This window comes from Panthera uncia, chromosome A2 (assembly GCF_023721935.1).
Source record: "Panthera uncia isolate 11264 chromosome A2, Puncia_PCG_1.0, whole genome shotgun sequence".
NCBI classification, from domain to species: Eukaryota; Metazoa; Chordata; class Mammalia; order Carnivora; family Felidae; genus Panthera; species Panthera uncia.
This window is the reverse complement of record NC_064816.1, coordinates 81292846-81316971: the sequence shown is the minus strand read 5'-3', so window position 1 is coordinate 81316971 and position 24126 is coordinate 81292846. Positions and strand designations below refer to the sequence as shown.

At 34.4% G+C, this 24126-nt stretch overlaps 1 protein-coding gene across 1 annotated transcript in view; it reads left to right on the top strand.

Annotated features, from left to right (window-relative positions):
* Positions 1–4669: 4669 nt before the first annotated feature.
* Positions 4670–24126, top strand: part of GNAT3 (G protein subunit alpha transducin 3) — a 60789-nt gene continuing 41332 nt past the window's right edge. Inside the window, exon 1 of the mRNA XM_049641348.1 lies at positions 4670–5196. Coding sequence (XP_049497305.1) covers positions 5079–5196 — 118 coding nt within the window. The 5' untranslated portion in view covers positions 4670–5078. The remainder of the gene's footprint in view (positions 5197–24126) is intronic.

The following is a 24126-nucleotide window of genomic DNA, read 5'->3' as shown; positions in this document are numbered from 1 at the left end:
ATAGATACTCACACAGTAGAATTTAAGCCCTGTGAGGTGTTATCTAACTTGTTTATTGCTGAATCTCCCATGCCTGGTACATAACAATTGTTGAATATATCAATTGTTAAGTAAGTTCCTGCAATTCCAGAGGTAGTATTTCATACATGCCATCATGTGAAAAGGAAAATCATGCATTTCCAATATGGAGCAAAGAGCTGTCAAACACTATGCATATATCTGTCAATTATTCACTATTCACCAATTATTTCAATAAGGAAGATTTTTTTCAATGTACTCTTAGTTAGGATCTTGCAAACAGAAAAGATGCAGAGGGCAAGGTCACGGAGAGTATCTTTCCTAGTTTGAGGAAGAACAAACTGACCAGTAGCAGCTTCCTCTTAGGAATTTGGAGAGTAAAGGATCACCTCGTGGGTGATAGTAGTTGTGAAGTATAATGGAGAATATACATACACATAGTAGGTTATTTTTTAATGTTCATTTTATTGAGAAAGAAAGAAAACAGGCACATGAGCAGGGTAGGAGCAGAGAGAGAAGGGGACAGAGGATCTGCTGCTGACAGCCCAATGTAGGACTTGAACTCAAAAACCGTGAGATCATGACCTGAGCTAAAGTCAGATGCTTAACCAACTGAGCCTCCCAGGAGCCCCTATATATTAGTTTCTAAAAGAAGAAGTACTATGGAAAAGTCATCTGTGGAAGAGCAAGATATTCCTAGTGAGGAAATAAAGCATGTGTGAAAGCTAAGTTGGGATATCTAATTAGGAAAAATGTAAAATCCCAGCTATAATAGAGAACGTGTTATGAGAAGTAATGGGAGATATATTTGGATAGTTGGCTAGTGCTAAGTAGATTACTGAGTATATGGTGGCAGGATAGAATAACAATTAAGGAGTTCTTGGATTTTGTATCAAGAGGAGTATGATAATGAAATTTGGGCTTGAGGAAATGTAACCTGGCACAATCAGACAAGTTACAGTGGAATAAGGCAGAGACTAGAATCAGGAAACCTAAGTAAAAAGTGGTTGTAATAATCAGAACTGAAGTGACTGAGAAATAAGATGAAGGAAGGAAGTAGTAGAAATGTTACATTAAAGAGACAGTAAAAAACATCTTAAACAAGAATAGAATTTAGGACAGGAAGTGGCCCCTTAGGAAATAATTATGAATCTCATCTTTGTCAGTTAAGCTTATATCTTTTTTTATTTCCAATAATCGTTATATATAATCATGTTCTAATATAAAAAGAAGAACATGTAGAATAATTAAAGGTAGAAGTCATTTCCAATGAATAAAAATACCTACTTGTATTACCTCTGAAGACATAAGAGCTGCTTAATGCTGGTATTGTAAACTTATTGTACTGCATGAATGCACTAACTTGAAACAGTAAGTTTTGTCCTATTCCCTCAAGATCACAAGACTCCTCTCAGGAAGTCCCCAAAGATGTGAACTCTCTGTTGGAGATACCATGCATAGAGCTCCCAGAAGTGCACATTTGAGTACCATTAGCAAAGAGAGATGGTTTGCCTCAAATTTCATGGGAGTATACTAGGATAAAGGTCATTGCTAAGGCAGCCAGGACTCAAACCACCCAGGGACTCAAAGCCTAAAGTCAACACCTCCAATAACGTGTGGAAACAAAATAAGGAATAATACAGATTTGTATTTACAATTGTATTCACAACTTCCAGAAGGAGCTGAGCCACTGAAGTCAGCCACATATCACATTCTCAAAGGAACTCCAGCTAGAAGCCCAGGTAATACTGGCAAAAGAGACATCTACAGAAACATTGTTTGAAATCTCATCATGAAAAGCAGGTGGGGGATAATTGCATGTCATCCCAAGCTAGATGTTGAATTATAAATGTAAAATAGTGATTACTCAGCCTTTTTAAAGACTCATATCCTCTTCTGAAGATTACACAGAGATCATGACCAAAAATACCAAAAAAAATTATTCACCCCCTACAAGCTTGTGATATTTCAGGGAGCTTTTAGAGCTGAGGACTCTCTCTGTACTTTACCTCAAGTCAATTTTCTTTTTCACAACCTGGTTCCAAAAGAAGATATTCCCAGTCAGGTTGATGCTGTGATACAAAAAAATCAAAAAGCAACAAGGTTCTTAGAAGTCATTCTCAATGATTATTCTAAAAGACCATGATATTTCAATACAATGTCTCTCGCTTCCGGGGTGTGTGGGTATATGTACACAGAGCAATCTCTCTCTTTCAGCTGACTAGTACATAGAACTCTAACATTATAGTGTTTTGGATAGCTTTAGGTTTGTTTTCAAGAACAAAATTTTTAGCTGCATTTTTTCCCTGAATAAAAAGCATCTCATTTAGTTACCTTTTCCCATTGTCAACTTTTATCAATTTTCTCTCACTATGAGATGAAGTTTAACCACCGAAAGGGAGTATACTAATGTTATTTTTAAGGCTTACAAAAAAAAGGTAAATGTGCTAACAGTTGTAATTGTATATACTGACACTATTTCAGACCAAAAGTGAGCTTTTTCATTCATTTTTTTGAGGCACTCTAAAATTTCTAAGGTGTTGAGATAGACCCACATTGAACCTCGAAAAGGAGCCCTAATCGTACAGCCACCTTAGCAGAGTGAAAGAAATAGAAAGGACTCCAGGCCTCAATTCGTTAGCAAGAAATAATTTTTGATCATTTCCTATGGCTAACACTCTGCCAAATACTGTGGAATACATCAAAGCTCGTAAGCTCTTGGCCCCACTCTAGTGGAATTCGCTATTTTATTTTCAACATTTTCTTAGGTCCAGAAAGCGATAATCTGAAGTGCAACAACAGGGCTAATAGCTGTATTAACAACCCCAGCTCATTAGTGAAGCTGTTTCCCAGGTCCCCAGGGGAGAAGACAGAGAACGTTTCTCTTCTCCCGGACTCTTCCCAGCCTGCCTCCCCTAAATATAGACACGCCTTGAATTTTATATCAAGCTTGTTTTAGTCACTGATGAAAAATTTACATAATAATCTCAACGTTAACGACTAAACATTCTGGGTTACAGAAAAGTAGATGTTTATCATTTCATACAGTGCAGAAAGTTGTATACAGTCCTGAAAGAGCTGCTCAGTTTAAGTTAATAACCTAGATAGTCTTAGTAAAATGTACACTTTTTCAAACCCAGGTGTGTCCCCACCAAAAAGTTGTGGGGTATATATACTTGAATGCAAATTATATGATCTTAGTTCATAATTGTTATAAAACATACAAGAATCTTGTGTATTCAAGGTACTAAATGTATTTGATTTTGATATAAAAACAATAGGCAAAAACAAATTTATTTTAATATTTGTTATTTTGTATTGCTGTCAGAGTGAATTCTGTGTTCATTGGTGAGTATAAATAAACTGAGGGGTGCAAATCTTGTTCCTTCGGGGTAGGCTCTTTGCATTGTAAAAGCAATACCACGTGATTTGCACAAACCCTTGCATACCTACCTTTCCACATCTTTATACTATCATAACACGGCTTTGGAGAGATGAAAGCCATGAGTTTTGACTATGCTTATGTACCTTCAGCCTGATATTTTATGTGAAAAACTAAACAAATGAGGAGTATGTATGTAATTTGGAAGCCTAAAATTTCCTTGTGTTATGAATATGCAAAACCCCACCTGTTCAAACTTTGCACAAGAACTCGAAAGAAGACTAGCGCTGACATGTTGATGGATTGACTGTCTTCTACCATTTCCTGGTTAGGGCACATTCACAAATCCCAAAGTATTCATGGAAAGATTTGCCTGCTGTCACAGGGGGCCAACTCTATTTATAATGTAGATAGATAGATAGATAGATAGATAGATAGATACATAGATACATAGATACATAGATACATAGATAGATAGATATAGACATTGCTGTTAAAACCAATTAGCCAGTCTCTCTCTCTCTCTGTCTCTCTCTCTCTCTCTCTCTCTCTCTCTCTCTGTATACACACACACACACACACACACACACACACACTACCTAACAAGTGCTTTATGCTTCATATAAATAAAAAGTTGTACAACATAATCTAATCTTTGTCCCCAACCTTGCAGATCTCAAGTGCATGACATCTAGTGGGGTAGTTAAAAGGCATGGAACATATTTAAATGTATTTACTGTTCTTACTTTTCAGGAAGAACCAAATTACCTTCTGTTTCAAAGAACATTGTTTTTTATTTCCTTGGTACCAAATCAATAAAAGTCTTTCCAGAACAACAGCTGTTGCTTAATGGCCCCAAAGACTTAATGTGCTGCCTAAATTGAACACAGTTCAGTGTCTACACCAAGTGGGCCCTCAAGTAATGTTGATGGATTGGTCTTCTCACAAGCAGTAAAAGCTCCTTTTATAGAGATGGATTCAATGAGGTTAAAGTCAATAATTTAAGAGCAACGTGTGTTGAATTCTATGTGGCAATACAACAGTCTGTATAAATATAAGAACTACATTTAAAAAATTTAATTTAAATTAAAAAAAGGATGTCTTCTAGTTAATACTAGAAGATTCCCAACAATTTTGGGTGATAATCTAAGCATACAAGAGTATAAATTTGGATGATTCAGTATAAATATTTGGAGAGTGATATTGGAATGATTATCCAGAATTTGAAGACTCAAATATATGAAGATACATGCTTGTTGGTTAGTAATAATAACTTTAAATCACAGTAATAAATATTGCCTGTTAGTGAGAAACATCCACTTGAACTCTTCACACTGCACACTGACTTTAGTGTATAGATTTCGACCATGTTCTACATTATTATACACTATTCTTTAAGGAAGATGACCAAGTTTTTGAAGATGTGCCATAAGTGGTCATTTAATTTGAAAGCATAATGAATTTCCTCCTCTGGTTCCAGCCGTACAACCATAGCGATGTACGGGTTTACCCTTAGATCAGGTGATAGTTCATAAAGTATCTCCTTAGTCAAAGCAGAATCTCAGAGAGTGAGGGGATGGGCTGTTAGGAGCCTCAGCAGAGCACTCCTTCTGCAGCCTCTGTCCAAGCCAGAGCTGTGCTGTCCGTTTGAAAAAGTTTGGGCAAATAAACTACCCAAATGGGAAGCGGAATTAGTTCAGAGAGCAAGGAGTCAGCCAAAAGATCAAAAGAACTGGAGAAAAAGCTTCAAGAAGATGCGGAGCGAGATGCAAGAACTGTAAAGTTGCTGTTATTAGGTAATTTTTTTTCTTCTTTCTTTCAAAACCCTGATGTTTTCAATTATGCTATATTTACTTTCCTCAACTTTTAATTTTAGGTATATTACCACATGGGGGCTTTATTATGAATACATGTTTGGAAACTTAAATAGGCTTTAAATGTACTCTATAAATGTTTACTTTTTTCTTTAGGATTTACTTTTTTTTTTGGTTAAGCAGAGACAAATATTTCTGAGATAATTAAATTCTTCTTTGTCAATAATACAATTTACTATTAGCAAAATAAAACTCATAGGAATTTATTATTTTATCATACCCTAATCATTTTCTGAATATCAGTTATTTAATATTGAAAACAATCTTTTAATTATAAGTTATAAAGAGTTAGGTTATTTTGTTTGAACAGAAATATGTTGTTTGATATCAAATTTAACATGTTATTTAATTACTTTTGCTGTTAAAACCAATTAGTCTCAATTTATTTATACAGTTAATGGTAAGGTACTTTAAGTTATATTAATAGCATTGTTCAGGTTTCTGAATATTGGCTGTGATATTGTCTGTATATTTGTAAAATACTCCATTTAAAGCCTTTTAGGATATTTATATATTGATTCAGCTCAGGAATTATGTTCCTTCTATCTTTTTATCTTCTTAAAACTCAGAACAATGTTTTACCAGAACTATAAAGAAAATGTTGGATGAACTGAATGAAAATCTGTATGCTGCATATTTTTTTAGACAAAAAAATCTAACATGTAGTAGTCGCCACAAGATAAATATGTTTTTGAAATAAAAATAAATAAGACCTATATAAAGAAACCAAAACAAGAAATGTAATCAGTGTATTCCTCCTGCTTAAGCACAAAAAGACTTCATTTTATTCAGAATTGTGTATCTTTCACACAAAATATCTTTATCTTAAGTGCCCCATTACTGTGTCTCATTTGCTCCCAGTGGCAAGAGTGTCTCAGAAACCAAACGTGGGATTCCCAGCAATTGCTCCTCAGAGAAAAGAGAATGTTCTCTCCCCTTATGCACAAGTTCTGTGGCCACAACACTTGCAAGGAACCACTGAGGGGTTGGTAACAAGGATGTTGGGGCCAGTTCTTACGAAAGCAGCAAATATACTTTCCCTCACACTGCAGAGCATTCTCTGAGGCTTTGATCAAGACTAAAAGTAATGTGGACATAGAAAAAGCAAATAAAGGTTGAGGGGGAAAGCCAAGCATTCCTACAAATGTATTCAGTGTCCTTCTTGTACTAAGAACAGTGGTATAAGACTAATGATAAAATATATTTAAAATCCCTATGTTTGAATAAAATTTCAAAAGAATAGACATATTCTCAATATGCCAATTAATTTTTTTGTCTATAAGAATATTTATTTATTTTTAATATGATTTATTGTCAAATTGGCTAACGTACAGTGTGTAAAGTGTGCTCTTGGTTTTTGGGGTAGATTCCTGTGTTTCATCGCTTACATACAACACCCAGTGCTCATCCCAGGAAGTGCCCTCCTCAATGCCCATCACCCATTTTCGCTCCTCCCCCAACCCTCCATCAACCCTCAGTTTGTTCTGTATATTTAAGAGTCTCATGGTTTGCCTCCCTCCCTCTCTGTTTGTAACTATTTTTTTCCCTCCCCTTCCCCCTATACTAATTAATTTTAGATTGAATTGGTTGGGTTAGATCAAGAAGAGAGGTTGACTCTCTTGAGGCATGAACACCATTTCATCTTCTACTTTCCCAAGACAATCATAACTTCATAAATTCAGTTCCAAAGTTACCATATACTATGTATGGATTTATTGGGTTCAAATGATATGTGCACTGAACTTCTTATTTACACAAGATGAATCAGATTTTCAAGGCTTCCTCTTCCACTTTACTCCAAACATTTAAGTTTTTTGTTTTTTGTTTTTTGTTTTTTCTGGACTCTGAGTTCTGTGTATGATCATTCAATTGTCAAGTTCAAAATAACAAAGTTTTGTAACAACTCTGCTTCAATTCTTATTTTTGACTTGAACTCAAATTCTCTAAACTATAATTTTTTATACAAAATGTGCCTCATTAAGACATAAAAGTATTCAGTGGAACTAACCTAAACCTTCCTACCCTCCTACCCTCAAATCCCCTCATGAATGAAATCTGTTTAATTTCTCCCATCTTTGAAACAAGATTCCCATTCATCGAAGCAGTCCAAACAACAGCTTTTAAGTTTACCAATGAGTGTATATCATGTGGGACTAAACAGTTAAGCTTTGGTAATGATCAGATCCTGATCTAACCCAATTTTTGTAAAAAATACAAGTTGAAAAATATTTTTGACAGAATCTATGTGTTATACTGATCCTCTTATTATCCAATAAATTCTAGGTGCTTAAGGACATAACACAACTTACCAAATTTAACATGTGCTGTTAAGTAGATGTACCATTTGGAATTACTGGACCCAAGATTTCACTGAATTTAGAGCTATCTAATAGCTATTTTACAAATAAAGGATCACCTTGCAGACAGATTCCCTCTTTATTATGCCTTTCAGACATTTAGTAAAATTACAGAAGAGATGCCACATCTTTTTCCTTAGCAAAAACTAGGCTTCTAGAAAACAGTGGGGATGACTCAAACACTCATGGATGGCACACTTGAGAATTACTATCAGAATAATAATGTCATGTGCTTTAAAAAAAAATCAGCCTTTAAACAAGCCCCAGAAAGAGTACATTTTAATAAGAAGAACAAATTCTAACAAAGAATATGTTCTCTTTTGGAGAATTCCTTAATTTTTAGAGACAATTTACAAATGTTTGATTAAACTTCATTTCTATTCAAAAGAGGTACCTGCCATTTAATTGTAGAATCATTGTGGATTGTTCCCATTTTTTCTATGTCCCTCTCTTTATATTTTACATTAATTTCTTTTGTACTTTTTTAGATTCAGAGCTCAGTGGGAAGTATAAGAAAAATTGGCTTTGCTTTTTTTTTTTTCATATTTGAAACACTGTCACATTCATTCTACAATTTTCAGTTTTGATATTAAAATTAGCTTTTAACCAGTGATTTTGCACTATCATGGACTATTCATTAGTTTTCTTTTAGATCTAACCTGCTTATTCTTTATTCTTCTATGTGCTGTGTTACAAACATCACATTAATTTTTTAATGGTGGTGTTGGGTTTTATTGTTTAAAATATTAATACAATCATCTGACTCTTAAAAACATAAACTTGAAAAGGGTCCAAAGATAAAAGAGTATCTATTTTAAATGTGCTTATGTTTACTTAGCTAATCAACATTTTCAAATTTTCCAAAAGGTCCCACTTATTCAACAAATGGATATTTCAGAAGGCGTGTCATTTTCCTAGTTTGACAGTGGAAGAATTATAATGCTGACACTGTCTAAAAGCTTGTTACAAAATAATTGGTAAAATAAAATCTGCATAGCAGAATTGGCTAAATCATCTGGCAGAATGGAGAGAATATAATTCCAAATGAATAGAATGTGTTTTGCAGCCATTTGCGATAAAAAATTGATTTAATATTTTCATCATATGTTATGCTTTTTCCACATCTCTGAGTGACCTCAGGCTAGTCACATAACTTCAGAGAAATGGAGGGTGTCAAAATATTTTATAAATTGTAAAAATCCAGACAAATGTGATTTTTGTTATGTAACAGATTTCCAAAGCTGAAATAAATTGAATGTCAATAAATGTATACAATTTCTCTTTCTTTTGGTTTCCTTTTATGTATGTTAAATCAAAGTTCTTATTTTTATTCTTTTTTTCAAGCAGGTCTTTATTTTTATTTAAGTATCTCTAAATATGAGAGGGAGAGTATGCAGGAAACTGGAGGCATTCCCAAGTCACTGGCTAGATTACAAATTCATCAAGTGTAAGAAATTCTATTCTGAATTTCCATTACACCAATAGAGTCAATGCCTATCCATGGATGTGATCAGACAAACAGATCCCCTGGGATCATTACTTTAAGATCAACCAATAAATTTCTTTCTGATCACTAGAGATAAGTGAACAAGAGGTAGGACACATTCCTAAATCATGTTTTCAATTTTTGCTTATTCAAATTACAGCCATCCCTTCCTTGCTCTAATAATGTATTTTTGTCTCAAAATATTATAAAATAATTTATTTTATGTCTAAGTATATTCAATCTTGTGGACGCACAAATATTTTCAAGACAAATGTTTAAAATTATTTTTCAGTAGAGAGAAAATAGGCAGAAAAAGTCTATTTGGGGAATTTCAAATTTTCTCCAAAATGCAGTGGACTGTTTGCACCATAACAATTTCAAAGGCAAGGCCTTTGTTGTATTTGTTTACAAAAATGGCAAATGGCAGTATCAAACAGCTTTGTGTAATGTCCATTCATCCAGCAGGCAAAGAGAACTTCCACAAATGTTTTGCATATATTTGTTTTAGGTTCATTTATCTCACATAATCAGCAAATCTTATACATAGACTCAAGTTTCCCACATAAGAGATGCAAACCATTTATTAAGGCACTCTATATTAGTCAAATGATGGTTATTTGTTAATGAGATTAAATAATCTGCAAAGGACTCCTGTTAACTCTAATTTTGCAGAACCTCTCTAATAATATTGCAGAACAGTTTTATATTCACTTTTTTCATTCAAACTGAATTATTGATTCAAGAGCAAGCAATATGGTATCTTTAAAATCATTTATATAAGCACTATGAACAGCTAACAAAAAGTTATTAACCCCTGCATAATCTTTGAGAGAAAGGAAGGTCATGAACATCTGATGGGACAATGACCCCATGATACATTTCACATGCAATATACCTCCCGTTAAGATTTCAGACTCAAGCTCAGAATCCATCTGCTTATCTGTTTCCAAGTACTTATCTCCAAGTACTAATGTCTAAATACATCAGTGTAGATCTGAACCTACAGAAATAGGATTCAAGGTGAAACTGAGGAAGAGACCCATCAAGACGTAAAAACACCCATTTTGTTTATTAGATCCCAACGCTTTAAAGCAGATTCCACAGCTTTCATTCCTGCCTCAGTATTTTACACTCAAATAGAATAAATTTGCTACTTAGAAGTGTTTTTTTTAAGATATCTGAAGATTTCCATCTCTGACCAGCATTCTATGTTCTATTGTATCTCATTCATTTAGACACTTGCTGAGTTAGTTCTTCGATTTCGTATACTTCCCTGCCCCCTGCAGTTAGAATCAGCCATTTTAGCTGTGTTCCTCTGACAATTCTGAAATACCCTGTCCCTTTAATCCTCTGCCTTAATTGACATTCACAACTTCAACTTCAGAAAATCCCTCAAAATTCCCCATTTACCATTGTCTAATACGCTGGAGTCAACCCTTAGGGCTTATCTAATCCTGACCCCCATGCATACTCCCAATTTTCGTCATTTCCACATGTAGAATAAAATGGTATCTCCTTTTCTGTTTCCTGGCTGACAAATTTCTATTTTGGACTTTAGCTGGGCCAACAATTATTCTACTTATTCTTAGTTTTTTCCTATAATCCTCCAAGGACATCTGTTTCTGGATTCCCATTATCACTTTGACCTAGAACTGTTCCCGGCTCCCCCACCTCACCTGAGATGAACACCCACATGCCAGTGATAGAACGTTGTCTCCAAATCTCACTGAACTTTTGCTTTTCATTTTAAAGCTGGGGCGCCTGGGTGGCCCAGTTGGTTGAGCGACCTACTCTTGATTTCAGCTAAGGTCATGATCTGATTGTTCATGAGTTGAACCCTGGCGTCTGGCGCTGCACTGACAGTGTGGAGCCTGCCTGAGGAAGGTCATGAACATCTGATGGGATAATGACCCCATGATACATTTCACATGCAATACACCTCCGTTAAGATTTCAGACTCAAGCTCAGAATCCATCTGCTTATCTGCTCTATCACTCTGCCCCTCCCTTGCTTCTTCTCTCTCTCTCTCCCTCTCTCCCTCTCAAAGCAAATAAATAAATAATTTAAAGCTAATTTTGGCCTCTGTGTGGTAAATTTTATCCTTTCCCATATCCTAAGAATTTTGCTTTATGATTTATTGTTTCTGTTCCGTTTTCAAAATTCTTCTCTTACTGCCTTCTTCCTCTTGACATATGTATTTCTATTAGCCTGAAAAACATTGAGTCCATAATCTCCCTGAATTTACCGTACATAAGTATATTAAAAAAAAATATTTTTATACTGGAGCACCTGGGTGGCTCAGTGGCATCTGCCTTCAGCTCAGATCATGATCTCACAGTTCCTGGGTTTGAGTCCTGCATTGGGCTCTCTGCTGTCAGCACAGAGCCTGCTCAGGGGCCTCAGTCTCCCTCTCTCTCTGCCCCTCCCCCACACAAGTGCTCATGCACTCTCTCTCAAAAATAAACATTTAAAAAATTAAAAAATGTTTTTGTATTGAAGCGCTTCTCAAAGTAGTGTATGCTCTGGCTTCTATTTTCTTACACTCCATATTCTCTTCAGTTAATTATAATCTCACCTGTGTATCTTCCTCTCTACTAAAACATTATTTCCCAAAGAGCCCTGATAACCTGAGACCTCAGTCACTCTGCATCTCTCTTCTTTCTTCATCCTGTAACTTTGCAATACCCTCAAGTGTTTTATATCCCTTCCTTCCTCGCTTATTGAGGCTTGCTTCTTCTCCTCATTCTTTTATTTATTTATTTTTTTTTAATTTTTGAGACAGAGAGAGACAGCATGAATGGGGGAGGGTCAGAGAGAAAGGAAGACACAGAATCTGAAGCAGGCTCCAGGCTCTGAGCTGTCAGCACAGAGCCCAACGCGGGGCTTGAACTCAGGGACTGCGAGACCATGACCTGAGCTGAAGTCGGACGCTCAACCGACTGAACCACCCAGGCGCCCCTTTCTCTCCCCATTCTTAAGTGCCTTCACTTATCAAGGTTTGTCTTGGGCCTTTGTGTTTTGCAATGTCTACTGTCTCTTAAGGACCTTGCTTCAGAAATTAATTATCTCCTCTGGAAGAATGACATTAATATATTTCCTTTTGCCCATGTCTTGATCAATATTTGAAAATTTCTTTTATTTATCAGCAAACTGATTGCATCTTGGGAGACCTTAAAATTATTTTTCATGTTTATCTTGCTGCCTATTTATCCCTAGGCTTTGAATTTTATGAGGTTCCCCATTATATTCTTTCCCATTTTATCAACTCTGTATTTCAATCTTCTTTAACTCCTTTGTGATCATTCTCTGCCCGTTGCCCTAAGGCAGTTTTGTCACAAAGTTGAGTTTTATCTCTATCTCATAGAATGTGTCTCATATTTCTCTTGTTCAACTGTTTATTGTTTTCAGTCTATAAAATCACCTCTATGAGATAGATATTTTCATTATATAGATAAGAAAATAAGAACTTAAGAAGGTAATTCAGTTTTTAAGATCACAAATTAGTTTACAAGAAAACAAAGCCTTTTATTCTTATCTGTGTCAGTTGTAAATTATCTGTGTTCTAAGATCTATGAAAACAAACAACATGTCAGGTTTTATTCTTCATTGAATTCCTTTGGCTTAGCATAGGAATGCATGCATGCGTGCATGATGTGAGTATGGAAGAATGACAGAATCAGGATCTAAAATATTTCTGTATATTGTTCATAGTGTCTAAAACATAGACATACATTCGATACGTGAAAAAAAGCCACATCATTCCATAAAGAGCTTGTTTCTTTAAGTCAATAGGAAGATACTGGTAGGTTTTCAGAATGTAAATGAGAATGATAAATACTTGGATTTCTTTTTTTTTTTTTTTTTTTTTGTCAAAAACCATCCTGACTATACTATGAGACAAACATTTTATGAGAATGGTTGAGGTAGGTAGGCCAATATTAGTACTATGCAAATATTTGATGAGATTGTAAATTAAGGTGGAAATTACAAGTTTGGAAGTATGATTTGAGGGACATTAGGCAACAAGGTGAAGAGAACATGGTGGCTGACTGCATGTGGGTTTTAAGTGGGAGGAATGATTAAAGGTGGAATTGAATATAATGATCATTTTATTCATCACTATGGGAAATACAAGAAAAAAGATTAGATTGGAGAAGATATGAAAGGAGTAATAATTTAGGACATTCAAATGTATGATATTTGTAACACAATCAAGTGGAGATATTTATTAAATGAATATATGGGTCTGGAAATTAGGACAACTCAAGTGAGTACTAAAGATTTGATATATTCAGTCCTCTGTTTTCCTTTGCTCAATTATCAACTATGTATAAAATAACCATGTAATTAACTAACGCCTTAAAAAAAACTCTGTTATACAAAAATGTGTGTGCATGCCTATTCCACAATTAATGAAAGTTTAGACAGTTTAGGCCTGCTTGGGGAAAACTACATAATTCTGCATTTTAGTTTCTTCCTTTTTTAGCCTAAAATGTATATTAATAAGAAAGATGAAATACTTTTTAAATACTTCTCAAAATCCAAGAAGGCTCATGTAATCTTTTAAATATTATGTTTTAAAACAAGTATAAAGTTGGAAATATTTAAATAAAATTTCATTAGAAAAGATAGTACATAGCCACAATATTTCTCACAAGTGAAAATGCTCAGTTTGCCTGCTAACGTATTTAGGAATTTTATGGATTTGTGATGCTTATTAGTATTCTATCACAGAAATAGTTTTTCAGACACACTAATAGTCATAGAAATATATCTGACACCATATGCTTACTGATGTGATACACCAAAAAAACCCAGTATTGTTTATGCTAAAACATTAACATTGAATATAATCAGATAAATACAGAATATTGAACTATATAAGAAATTATCCTGGACTTTAGAAAAATGCCAGTATCATGAAAGCAAAATAGAAACAATATAAAAATGGAAATGTTCTAAATTAAAAGAATTTGAATGGCATAATAACCAAAGGCAACATGTAAACTTTGGATCTGGGAGCCAAGAAATATATGATATGAAAACATTTTTTGGAACAATCAGATAAACTTGAATATAGAGTGTATATTAAATAACACTTTGGATTAATATAAATTTTGTCAAGCATGAAACTAGTATTGTGATTTTATAGAAAACAATGATCTTATTCTTATAACATGCATTCTGAAGTATTTATGGGTGAGGTGTCTGCTTTCAAAAGGTTCAGCAAAACAAAGGATATTATATGCATCTGAATGCATATAATATATATATTTTATATCTAAATATAATTTTATATATATAAAACATTATTTCCTATACATTCACACATATATATACATACACATACACATACACAAAAGAAAGGAAACATGACAAAACATTAATAATTGCTAAAGGTGAAGGGTATAAAAGATAGGTTTTCAGGGGAATATATGGAAGATGGTAGAGTAGGAGGGTGTTCAGTCCCCCTTGCCCCTTGGACACACTGAGATAATAGCTATATGTATACAACAAATTCTGACAATGAGCTGAAGACTGGCAGAACAGACCTTCCACAGTTATTTGTAGAAGGGAGTCCACATCGAAAAGGGCAGGAGGGATAGAGACACAGTTATGAACAAAACCCCCAGCAAGACTAACCACAAACAGGAGGGATGCCAAAAGCACAGTGAAGCAAGAGGGTTAATTCTATACCAGGCACCCCAGACACTGGGGACCTGCACTGGAAGGACAAGTTTCTGGAAGGTCTGACTTTGAAAAACAGTGGGGCTTCAATTTGAGAGGTTTTACAATCAGCAGGGTTTAACTCCAGTTACTTTACAGTGGCCTTAACTCCAGGAGAGGCACGAAGGCAATAGGAAACTAAGCCCCCCACCACATCTTGCAATCTGCCACAGCAGAGATCAGCCCCACTCCAAACTGATTCCTGTCTTGGGGAGAAGGGAAGGTAATTTCATGCACCAGAGCACCCACAGTTCCTGCATCTAAGCTTCTTAACTTGCTGCATAGGGAGCAGACCCTGGCATTGAGTGTGTCTGCACCCAATGCATTATAGCTGGGCTGGGCAGAAAACAAGTGCAACTCAGTGACAACAGTAGGACACATGAAGTCACACAAGAGACAACCCTAGAGCACCTGGTCTTGACCAGGGGACCATTGCAATACAGGGTACCACAGGACCTCTTGTATACAAGGCCACTATTTTGAAGAGATGTAGCTGACCTTCTTAATGCATAGAAACAAAGAGTTAGACAAAAGTAGGAGACAGAGGAATATGTCTCAAATGAAATATTAAGACAAAAATGACAGAAAAAAGCTAAATGAAACAAAGATAAACAATATGCCTGATAGAGAATTCAAAGTAATTGCAATAAAGATACTGGACTTGAAAAGAGTGAATGAACTCAGTGAGAACTTTCACAAAGATAAAGGATAAAAAAGAACCAGTCAGAGATGATGTATACAATAGCTGAAAAAAAAAAAAATATATATATATATATATATATATATATCTCAGAGGGAATAAATAGCATATTGGAGGATATAGAAGAACAAATCAGCAATCTGGAAAAGGGAAATGGAAAGCAACAACCAAGCTGAAGAGCAAAAAGAAAAAAGAATAAAAAATGAACATTGGTTAAGGGAACTCAGTGACATCATCAAAAGTAATAACATCTGGGGAAAAAACAGACATCCAGGTCCAGGAAGCACAGAAAATCCCTAACAAGATTAACCCAAGGAGGTCCACACCAAGACACATAATAATTAAAATAGCAAAAAGTAATGATAAAAAGAGAATTTTAAAAGCAGCTAAAGAAAACTGTTATATACAAGGGAAACCCCATGAAGGTGATTAGCTGATTTTTCAGTAGAAACATAGGAGACCAGAAGGGAGTCCATGATATAGTTAAAGTACTAAAAGGTAAAAACCTTCAACCAAGGATACTATACCCAGCAAAGTTATCATTTAGAAGAGAAGGAGAGATAAAGAGTTTTCCAGACAAAAAAAAAAAAAAAAAAAAAAAGTTAGAGTTGTTCATCACCACTAAATCAGCCTTACAAATAATGTTAAAGGAAATTATTTGAGTGGAAAGAAAAGGCCATTATAAGAAGAAAATTATGAAAGGAAAATATTTTACAGGTAAAAGTAAACATATACTAAAGGCAGTGGATTAATCACTAATAAAGCCAGTGTGAAGGTTAAAACACAAAAGCAGTAAAATCTATTATGTCTACAAAACTTACTCAAGGGATATAGAAAGTAAAAGATAAAATATGACAATATATACATATATATGCATATATATATATGCATATATATATATATGCATATATATATATATGCATATATATATATGACATCAAAGGGGGAGTAAATATTTTGTGTTTTTGGAATATGTTTGAACTTAATGACCATTAACTTAATATAGACTACTCTACATGTAAGATATTATATATGAACCTACAGGTAATCACAAATCAAGAACATAGATACACAAAAAATAAAGAAAAAAGAATTCAAACATAACATTAAAGAAAGCCATAAAATAACTTGAGAAGAGGGTAAGAGAAGAAGAAAGGAACAGAGAAAAACTACAAAAACAACCATAAAGCCATTGACAAAATGGCCATAAATACATACCTTACCAATAATAACTTTAAATGTAAATGGACTAAATGCTACAATCAAAAGAAAAGCATGACTGAATGGATTAACAAACAAAAACAAAAACAAGACCTATCTATATACTTCCCATAAGAGACTCATTTCAGACCTACAGACACAGAGACTGAAAATAAAGTGATACATAATGCAAATGGAAGTGAAAATAAAAAGCCAGGGTCGCAATATTTATATCAGAAAAAAATAGACTTTAAAACAAAGACTATAGCAAAAGACAAAGACAGAAACTACATAATGATAAAGGAATAAACCCAACAAAAGATACAATATATTAAATATCTATACACCCAACACAGAGGCACCTAACTGCAAAGCAAGTATTAACAGATATAAAAGGAGAAGTTGATGGTAATACAATAGTAGAGGACATTAACAGCACTTTACATAAACGGATAGAACATTTAGACAGAAAATAAAAAAGGAAAAAGTGGCTTTGAATGACACATTAAACCAGATAGATGTAACAGATATATACAGATCATTATATCAAAAAAACTCCAGCAGAATATACATTATTTTCAAATGCATGTAGAACATTTTCCATGAGAGATCAATCACATATTAGGTACAAAACAACTATCAATAAATTTGAGAAGACTAAAACCATATCAAGCATCTGTTTTTTGGGGGTTTTTCCCCCACAATGGCATGAAACTAGAAATAAATTACAAGATAAAAGATCTGGTAAAAACAAATGGAAATTGAAAAAAATACATGAAAATGAATGAAAATGGAAACACAATGACCTCAAATCTTTGGGGTACAGTAAAAACTGTTCTGAGAGGGAAGTGTATAGTGATACAGGCCTACCTCAAGAAACAAGTAAAATATCAAATAAAACCATCGAAACTTACGTCTAAAGGAGCTAGGAAAAGAACAAACAAAACCCAAAGGTAATACAAGAAAGAAGATAATAAAGATTAGAGAAGAAATAAGTGAAATAGACATACATACACACACACAAAGAAAAAACAATGGAAAAGATTAATGAAACCAAGAACTGGTTCTTTGAGAAGATAAACAAAATTAATAAAACTTTAGCCAGATTCTTCAGGAAAAAAAACGATAACTCAAACAAAATCAGAAAAGAAGGAAGAGAGGGGCGCCTGGGTGGCTCAGTCGGTTAAGCGTCCGACTTCAGCTCAGGTCATGATCTTGCGGTCCGTGAGTTCGAGCCCCGCGTCGGGCTCTGTGCTGACAGCTCAGAGCCTGGAGCCCGTTTCAGATTCTGTGTCTCCCTCTCTCTCTGCCCCTCCCCTGTTCATGCTCTGCCTCTCTCTGTCTCAAAAATAAATAAACGTTAAAAAAATTAAAAAAAAAAAAGAAAAGAAGGAAGAGAAATAACCAACACCAAAGAAATGTAAGAAATTATGAAAAAATATCATTTAAAATATTAAAACAAATAGAAGGACCACTAAAACTAGATAACTTCATAGAGCTTATAATCTTCCAAAACTGAATCAGGAAGAAATAAAAATTTGAAGAGACCAATTACTATTAATGAAATTGAATCAGTAAACCAAACTCCCAGCAAACAAAATTCTGGGACCAGACACCTTCAAAAGTAAATTATACCAAATATTTAAAGAGTTAATAACTATTCTTCTCAAACTAATAGAAGAGGAAGGAAATAGAAGAGGAAGGAAAACTTCCAAATACATTCTGTGAGGCCAGCATAACCTGCTACCAAAACCAGACACCATACACACATACACACAAAACCACCCCCAACACACACACTCACACACACACACACACACACACACACACACACACACACAAAACCACTACAGGCCAGTATCTCCGATGAACATAAATGCAAAAATCCTCAAAAAATATGAACCTGAATTTGACAATATATTAAAAAAATCATTCATCACAATCAAGTAGAATTTATTCCAGTGATGCAAGGGTGGTTCAATATTCACAAATCAATCAATGTGATACATCACATTAATAAAGGAAAGGATAAAAAGTTAATGACAATCTGAAAAAGCTTTTGGCAAAATACCACATCCATCCATGATAAGAGTTTTCAACAAAGTGGAATTAAAGGGAACATACCTCAACATAATAAAGGCCATATATGAAAAACTAATAGCTAACATTATACTCAAGAGTGAATAACTAAAAACTTTTCCTTTAAAACCAAGAACAAGACAAAGATTCCACTTTCACTACTTTTATTCAACACAGCACTGGAAGTTTTGGCTATAGCAATCAGAAAAAAAGAAAGAAAAGACATCCAAATTGTTAATGATGAAGTAAAACTCACTATTTGCAGATGACATGTTATTGTATGTAGAAAACCCCAAAGGCTCCACCAAAAAATTACAACTGATAAATGAATTTAGTAAATAGCAGGATACAAAATTAATATACAAAAATCAGTTGCATTTTTATACACTAATAACGAGGTAGCAGAAAAAGAACGTAAGAAAACAATCCCATTTATAATTTCATCAAAAAGAATAAAATACCTACAAATAAATTCCACCAAGGAGGGGAAAGATCTATATTCCCCTCCTTGGGGAGGGGAAACTATACAATTTTGATGAAAGAAATTGAAGACAACACAACCAATGGAAAGGTGTACCATGCTCATGCATTGGAATAATTAATGCCATTTAAATGCCCGTACTACCCAAAGCAATCTACAGATTCAGTGCAATTCCTATCAAAATACAATAGTATTTTTCACAGAACAAGAACATATTATCCCCAAGTTTGTATGAAATCACAAAGACTCAGAATAGGGAAAGCAATCTTGAGAAAGAACAAAGCTGGAGGTATGATCCCAGATTTTATGATATACTATTGAGCTTTAGTAGTCAAAACAGTATGGTACTGGCACAAAAATAGACACATAGATCAATGGAACAGGATAGAAAGCCAAGAAATAAACCCACATCTATACGATCAATTAATCTAGGACCAAAGAGGCAAGAATATACAATGGGGAAATTATTCTTTTTTTAAAGAAATTTTCTTTTTTTAGAATATTTATTTATTTGAGAGAGAGAGAGAGAGAGAGAGAGAGAGAGAGAGAGCACGCACATGCACACACAGGTGAGGGGCAGAGAAAGAGTGAGACAGAGGATCTCCATGTTATCAATGCAGAGCCTGATGCGGGGCTTGAACCCACGAACTGTGAGATCATGACCTGAGCTGAAGTTGGATGTTTAACAGACTGAGCCACTCAGGTGTCCCAAGACAGCTTTTTCAATAAATGGTGCTGGGAAAACCAGACCGCTACATACAAAAGAATGAAATCAGACCACTTTCTTACACCATACACAAAAATAAACTCAAAATGGATGAAAGACCTAACCTAGCTGTAAGACCTGAAATCATAAAACTCCTAAAAAAACATAGGCAGTAATCTCTTGGCCTTTACTTTTAGCAATTTATTTATGGAGATGTCTCCTCAGGCAAGGGAAACAAAAGCAAAAATGAACTATTGGGACTATACCAAAATAAAATAAAAATTGCACAGCAAAGGAAATAATCAACAAAACCAAAAGGCAATGTATTGAGTGAGAATAAATATTTGCAGATGTTATCTCTAATAAGAGGTTAATATCCAAAATGTATAAAGACCTTATATAACTCAACACCAAATCTTCATCATCATCATCATCATCATCATCCAATTAAAAAATGGACAGAGAACCTGAGTAGACATTTTTCCAAAGAAGTGTACAGATGGTCGACACATAAAAAGATGCTCAACATCACTAATCATCAGGGAGATACAAATCAAAACCATGGTGACATATCACCTCACACAAGTCAGAACGGTTAGTATGAAAAAGACAAGAAATAAGTGTTGGTGAGGATGTAGAGAAGGGAACACACATGCACTGTTGGTGAGAATGTAAACTGGTGCAGCCACTGTGGAAGACAGCAAGGAGCTTCTTCAAAAAATTAAAAATACACCATGAACCAACAGCTCAAGGACCTGGATGAGAACAGGGATGCCAAGATGAACTTCAGCAAATTTATTGTGTTTGTGACCACCCACACAGCAGCCTGCCGCAAGTACTCCAGTGATGCTCTGCAGACCCAGATCTCTGGAGGGGGCTCAGGTGGGCTCAAGGAGTCAGCTGCTGACTTCCCGAACCCTGTGTGTGATCGCTTCCCTGGGCTGGGTCTGCTGATGACCCTCTGATTAGTAAAATGCTTATGAAATACAAAAACAAACAAAACAAAAACAAAACAACAACAACAAAAGCTGTATGATCCAGTCATTTCACCACAGGATATTTACCCAAAGAAAATGAAAACACTAATTTAAAAAGACATATGCACCCCTGTATTTATTGCAGCGTTATTTACGATAGGAAATATATGGAATCACCCCAAGTGTCTATCAGTAGATAAATGGATAAAGAAGGTATTGTGTATATATTGGAATATTACTCAGCCACAAAAAAGAATGAAATCTTGCCATGTGCAACATGAGTGGACCCAGAGGTATCGTGCTAAGTAAAACAAGTCAGATAGAGAAAGATGTATACCATATGATTTCACTTATATGTGAAATTGAAAAAACAAAAAAATGAACAAACAAAAACTAAACAGACTCTTAAATACAGAGAATTGGGGTTGTCAGAGGAGCAGCAGGTTGGGAGGAGATGAAGAGGATAACAAACTTCCAATTATAAAATAAATAAGTCACAGAGATGAAAAGTACAGCATAGGAAATATAGTCAATACTATTGTAATAACATTGTATGGTGACAGATGGTGACTATATCTATTTTGGTGAGCATTTATTTTATATTCAATATATACAATTGACGAATGTATAGAATTGTTGAATCAATATATCGTATACCTGGAACTAATATAACATTGTATGTTAATTATGCTTTAATTTAAAAACTAAAATATGGACTCCTAATGTACTATTTTCTCAAACTTCCTCAGGTTTCAAGATTATTAGAATAAAATATTCAGGAAAAGCAAGTGTCCATTGAGATATTATTTATTATCTGTACAAATTTATCTGCAAATTCAATATGACTTTACAAGTAGATCGTACCAATTATCTCATGAACAAATCATTTTAAAATTATATAAACCTTCTTTAGGAAATACCTCTTAATGCATTATTTGATAACCTTGACAACAAAACTTAACAAAGACTGTGACAGGCCAATCCTCCTCCTCACAAACATAAATATGAGATCCAAAGCCAATATTAGCAAGCTGATTCTAATAATGTGTAAAATATTTTTTAAGTGTATGTGAGTGTGTGTATGTGGGGGGAACTTATCCCAGGAATTCATGGTTAAAATAGTGTTAGGACATTAATTCCTATTATCCACTACATTATCACATTAACAGAAAAAATCATTTTAATTCTGTTAGGAGCTGAAGCAAAAATAAATAATAAACTTCTTTCATCTATTCCTGATAAAACCTCTTATCAAACAAAGTATAAAGGCAATTCCCTTAACCAGATAAACAGCATGTACAACAACCTTCAGAGGTTGTGATAGCTAACTACTGTTGACCACAAATAGTGAACAAGGACTTAAGATGCTTCATGGACTTGACAGTTTCCTGCCCCTGCCCCTTTCCTATTCAATGCTCTTACCAGGGATTTGGGTGAAGGTGGATAAGCAGCATTCAGGGTTTGGCAGGAAACAGTGACAAACAATGTCAAAATGGCAACTGACTTCCACTAGCAGAAACAATTGGTCCAAATGAGCAAAATGGAATTTAAAAGATATCTTCGACTAATGTTAAAAACAAAAAACAAAACAAGACAAAACAAAAAAAACAAAACAAAACAAAACAAAAAAAACACCAGCAAAGTATGTGAAGGAATCTGTTTGCTAAGAGGTGACATGGAAAAAAAAAAAAAAAAGAACACATAGAAAAACATTAACTACTACAAACTCAATATAGGTAAATAATATGATAAAAGTACAAAGAAAAAAAGAAGAAAGCAAATGATTCATGGTCCATATTAAGTGTTCTATTTAAAAACAAGTACCAAGAGCAAGGCCAGCCTAGGTTGCATTCCCATCCTACCACATCAGAATATCAGTGTTGTTGATAAATCTCCTGATATCTATGGCCCCATTTTAAGTACCAGTGTGTCAGGACTCTGGCTTTCAAGTGGGGTATAGCTACCCGTGTAAGGGGTCTAAATATCATGCTCCACAAGAAAGTACTGAAGGAATATAATAAACTTCAAAATTCTCTTAGAAAAGAGAGCATGCTTCAATTAAGAGAAAATGTTGAGAACTCACTGTATGTTAGAGTACACCCTAGGTATTTCATATCTGTAATTTAACCTACCCAAACCCTAAGAGGGAAGTATTAATAGCCCCATTCTATGAAAGAAAAAACTGACGCTGATTAAATTTGATCAAGATACCCAAAGTCTGAAACAACCGCAAGCCCACATTTGTTTAATTATAAAATGTGACTATGCTTATTACATTTTCCCACCCTCAGTCTAGATTATTTGAAGGGTTTTCCTGTGAAAGAGAGAGATGATTTTGTTGGTGCTCTATAATGGAAGAGGAAAAGTGAGGGCAGTGAAATTAAGTTGGTTCAAAAGGGCTAACCTAAATGTCTTACATGCCTACAGTCTATAAATGAATGATGAGCAGACACTGCATTCCAGTATCTATGAAAAGTACACTGCTTTCATGTTAATTTAAAATGAGGGAGTTTAAAATAATTTATGTGAAATAATTTTGATATTGACATTACCAGTACATATTTAAAAAGAAAGCAACACTAAGGCATTAATATGAGTCAGAGGACACAGTTTCTCTGTTTTAAGGTAGATGTGGAACTTTAGATGAGTATCATAATTTCTACTCATTCATAAAAGAGATCTGCATAGTTGGTTGATTTGTAAGGTTTGATTCCACTGTACAATTATGTGATTTTTAAAACTACCCATAAAAAATCTTATGCATGACCATAAATTGAAGTGTTTATTCTCATTTTGCCTCTTTTAACAAGTTGTACAAATGAACAAGCAAGCCTGGAATGTGTTCAGCTGAAGTTCAGTTACAAGTATAGATACTGTGTAGCTTTAATTTTTTTTTTAATATTTGCAAATAAAAATGTGGAATAAAATCTCTAATTCTTAATAATTTGAGTGTCAAAATATGAAGCATAAACCTAAATATTTAATTATTTGAGACATTATCTACTCCCAAGAAGTAAAATTCCCTCTGTACCCCTTGACCCAGAAAATAATTTTAGTGATGAGCAGTTTGGAAGGAAGAGATTATTTCAGGACGCTCTATGTGAACATGCCGTTTTGATGCTATATTTGACTCTGTAAC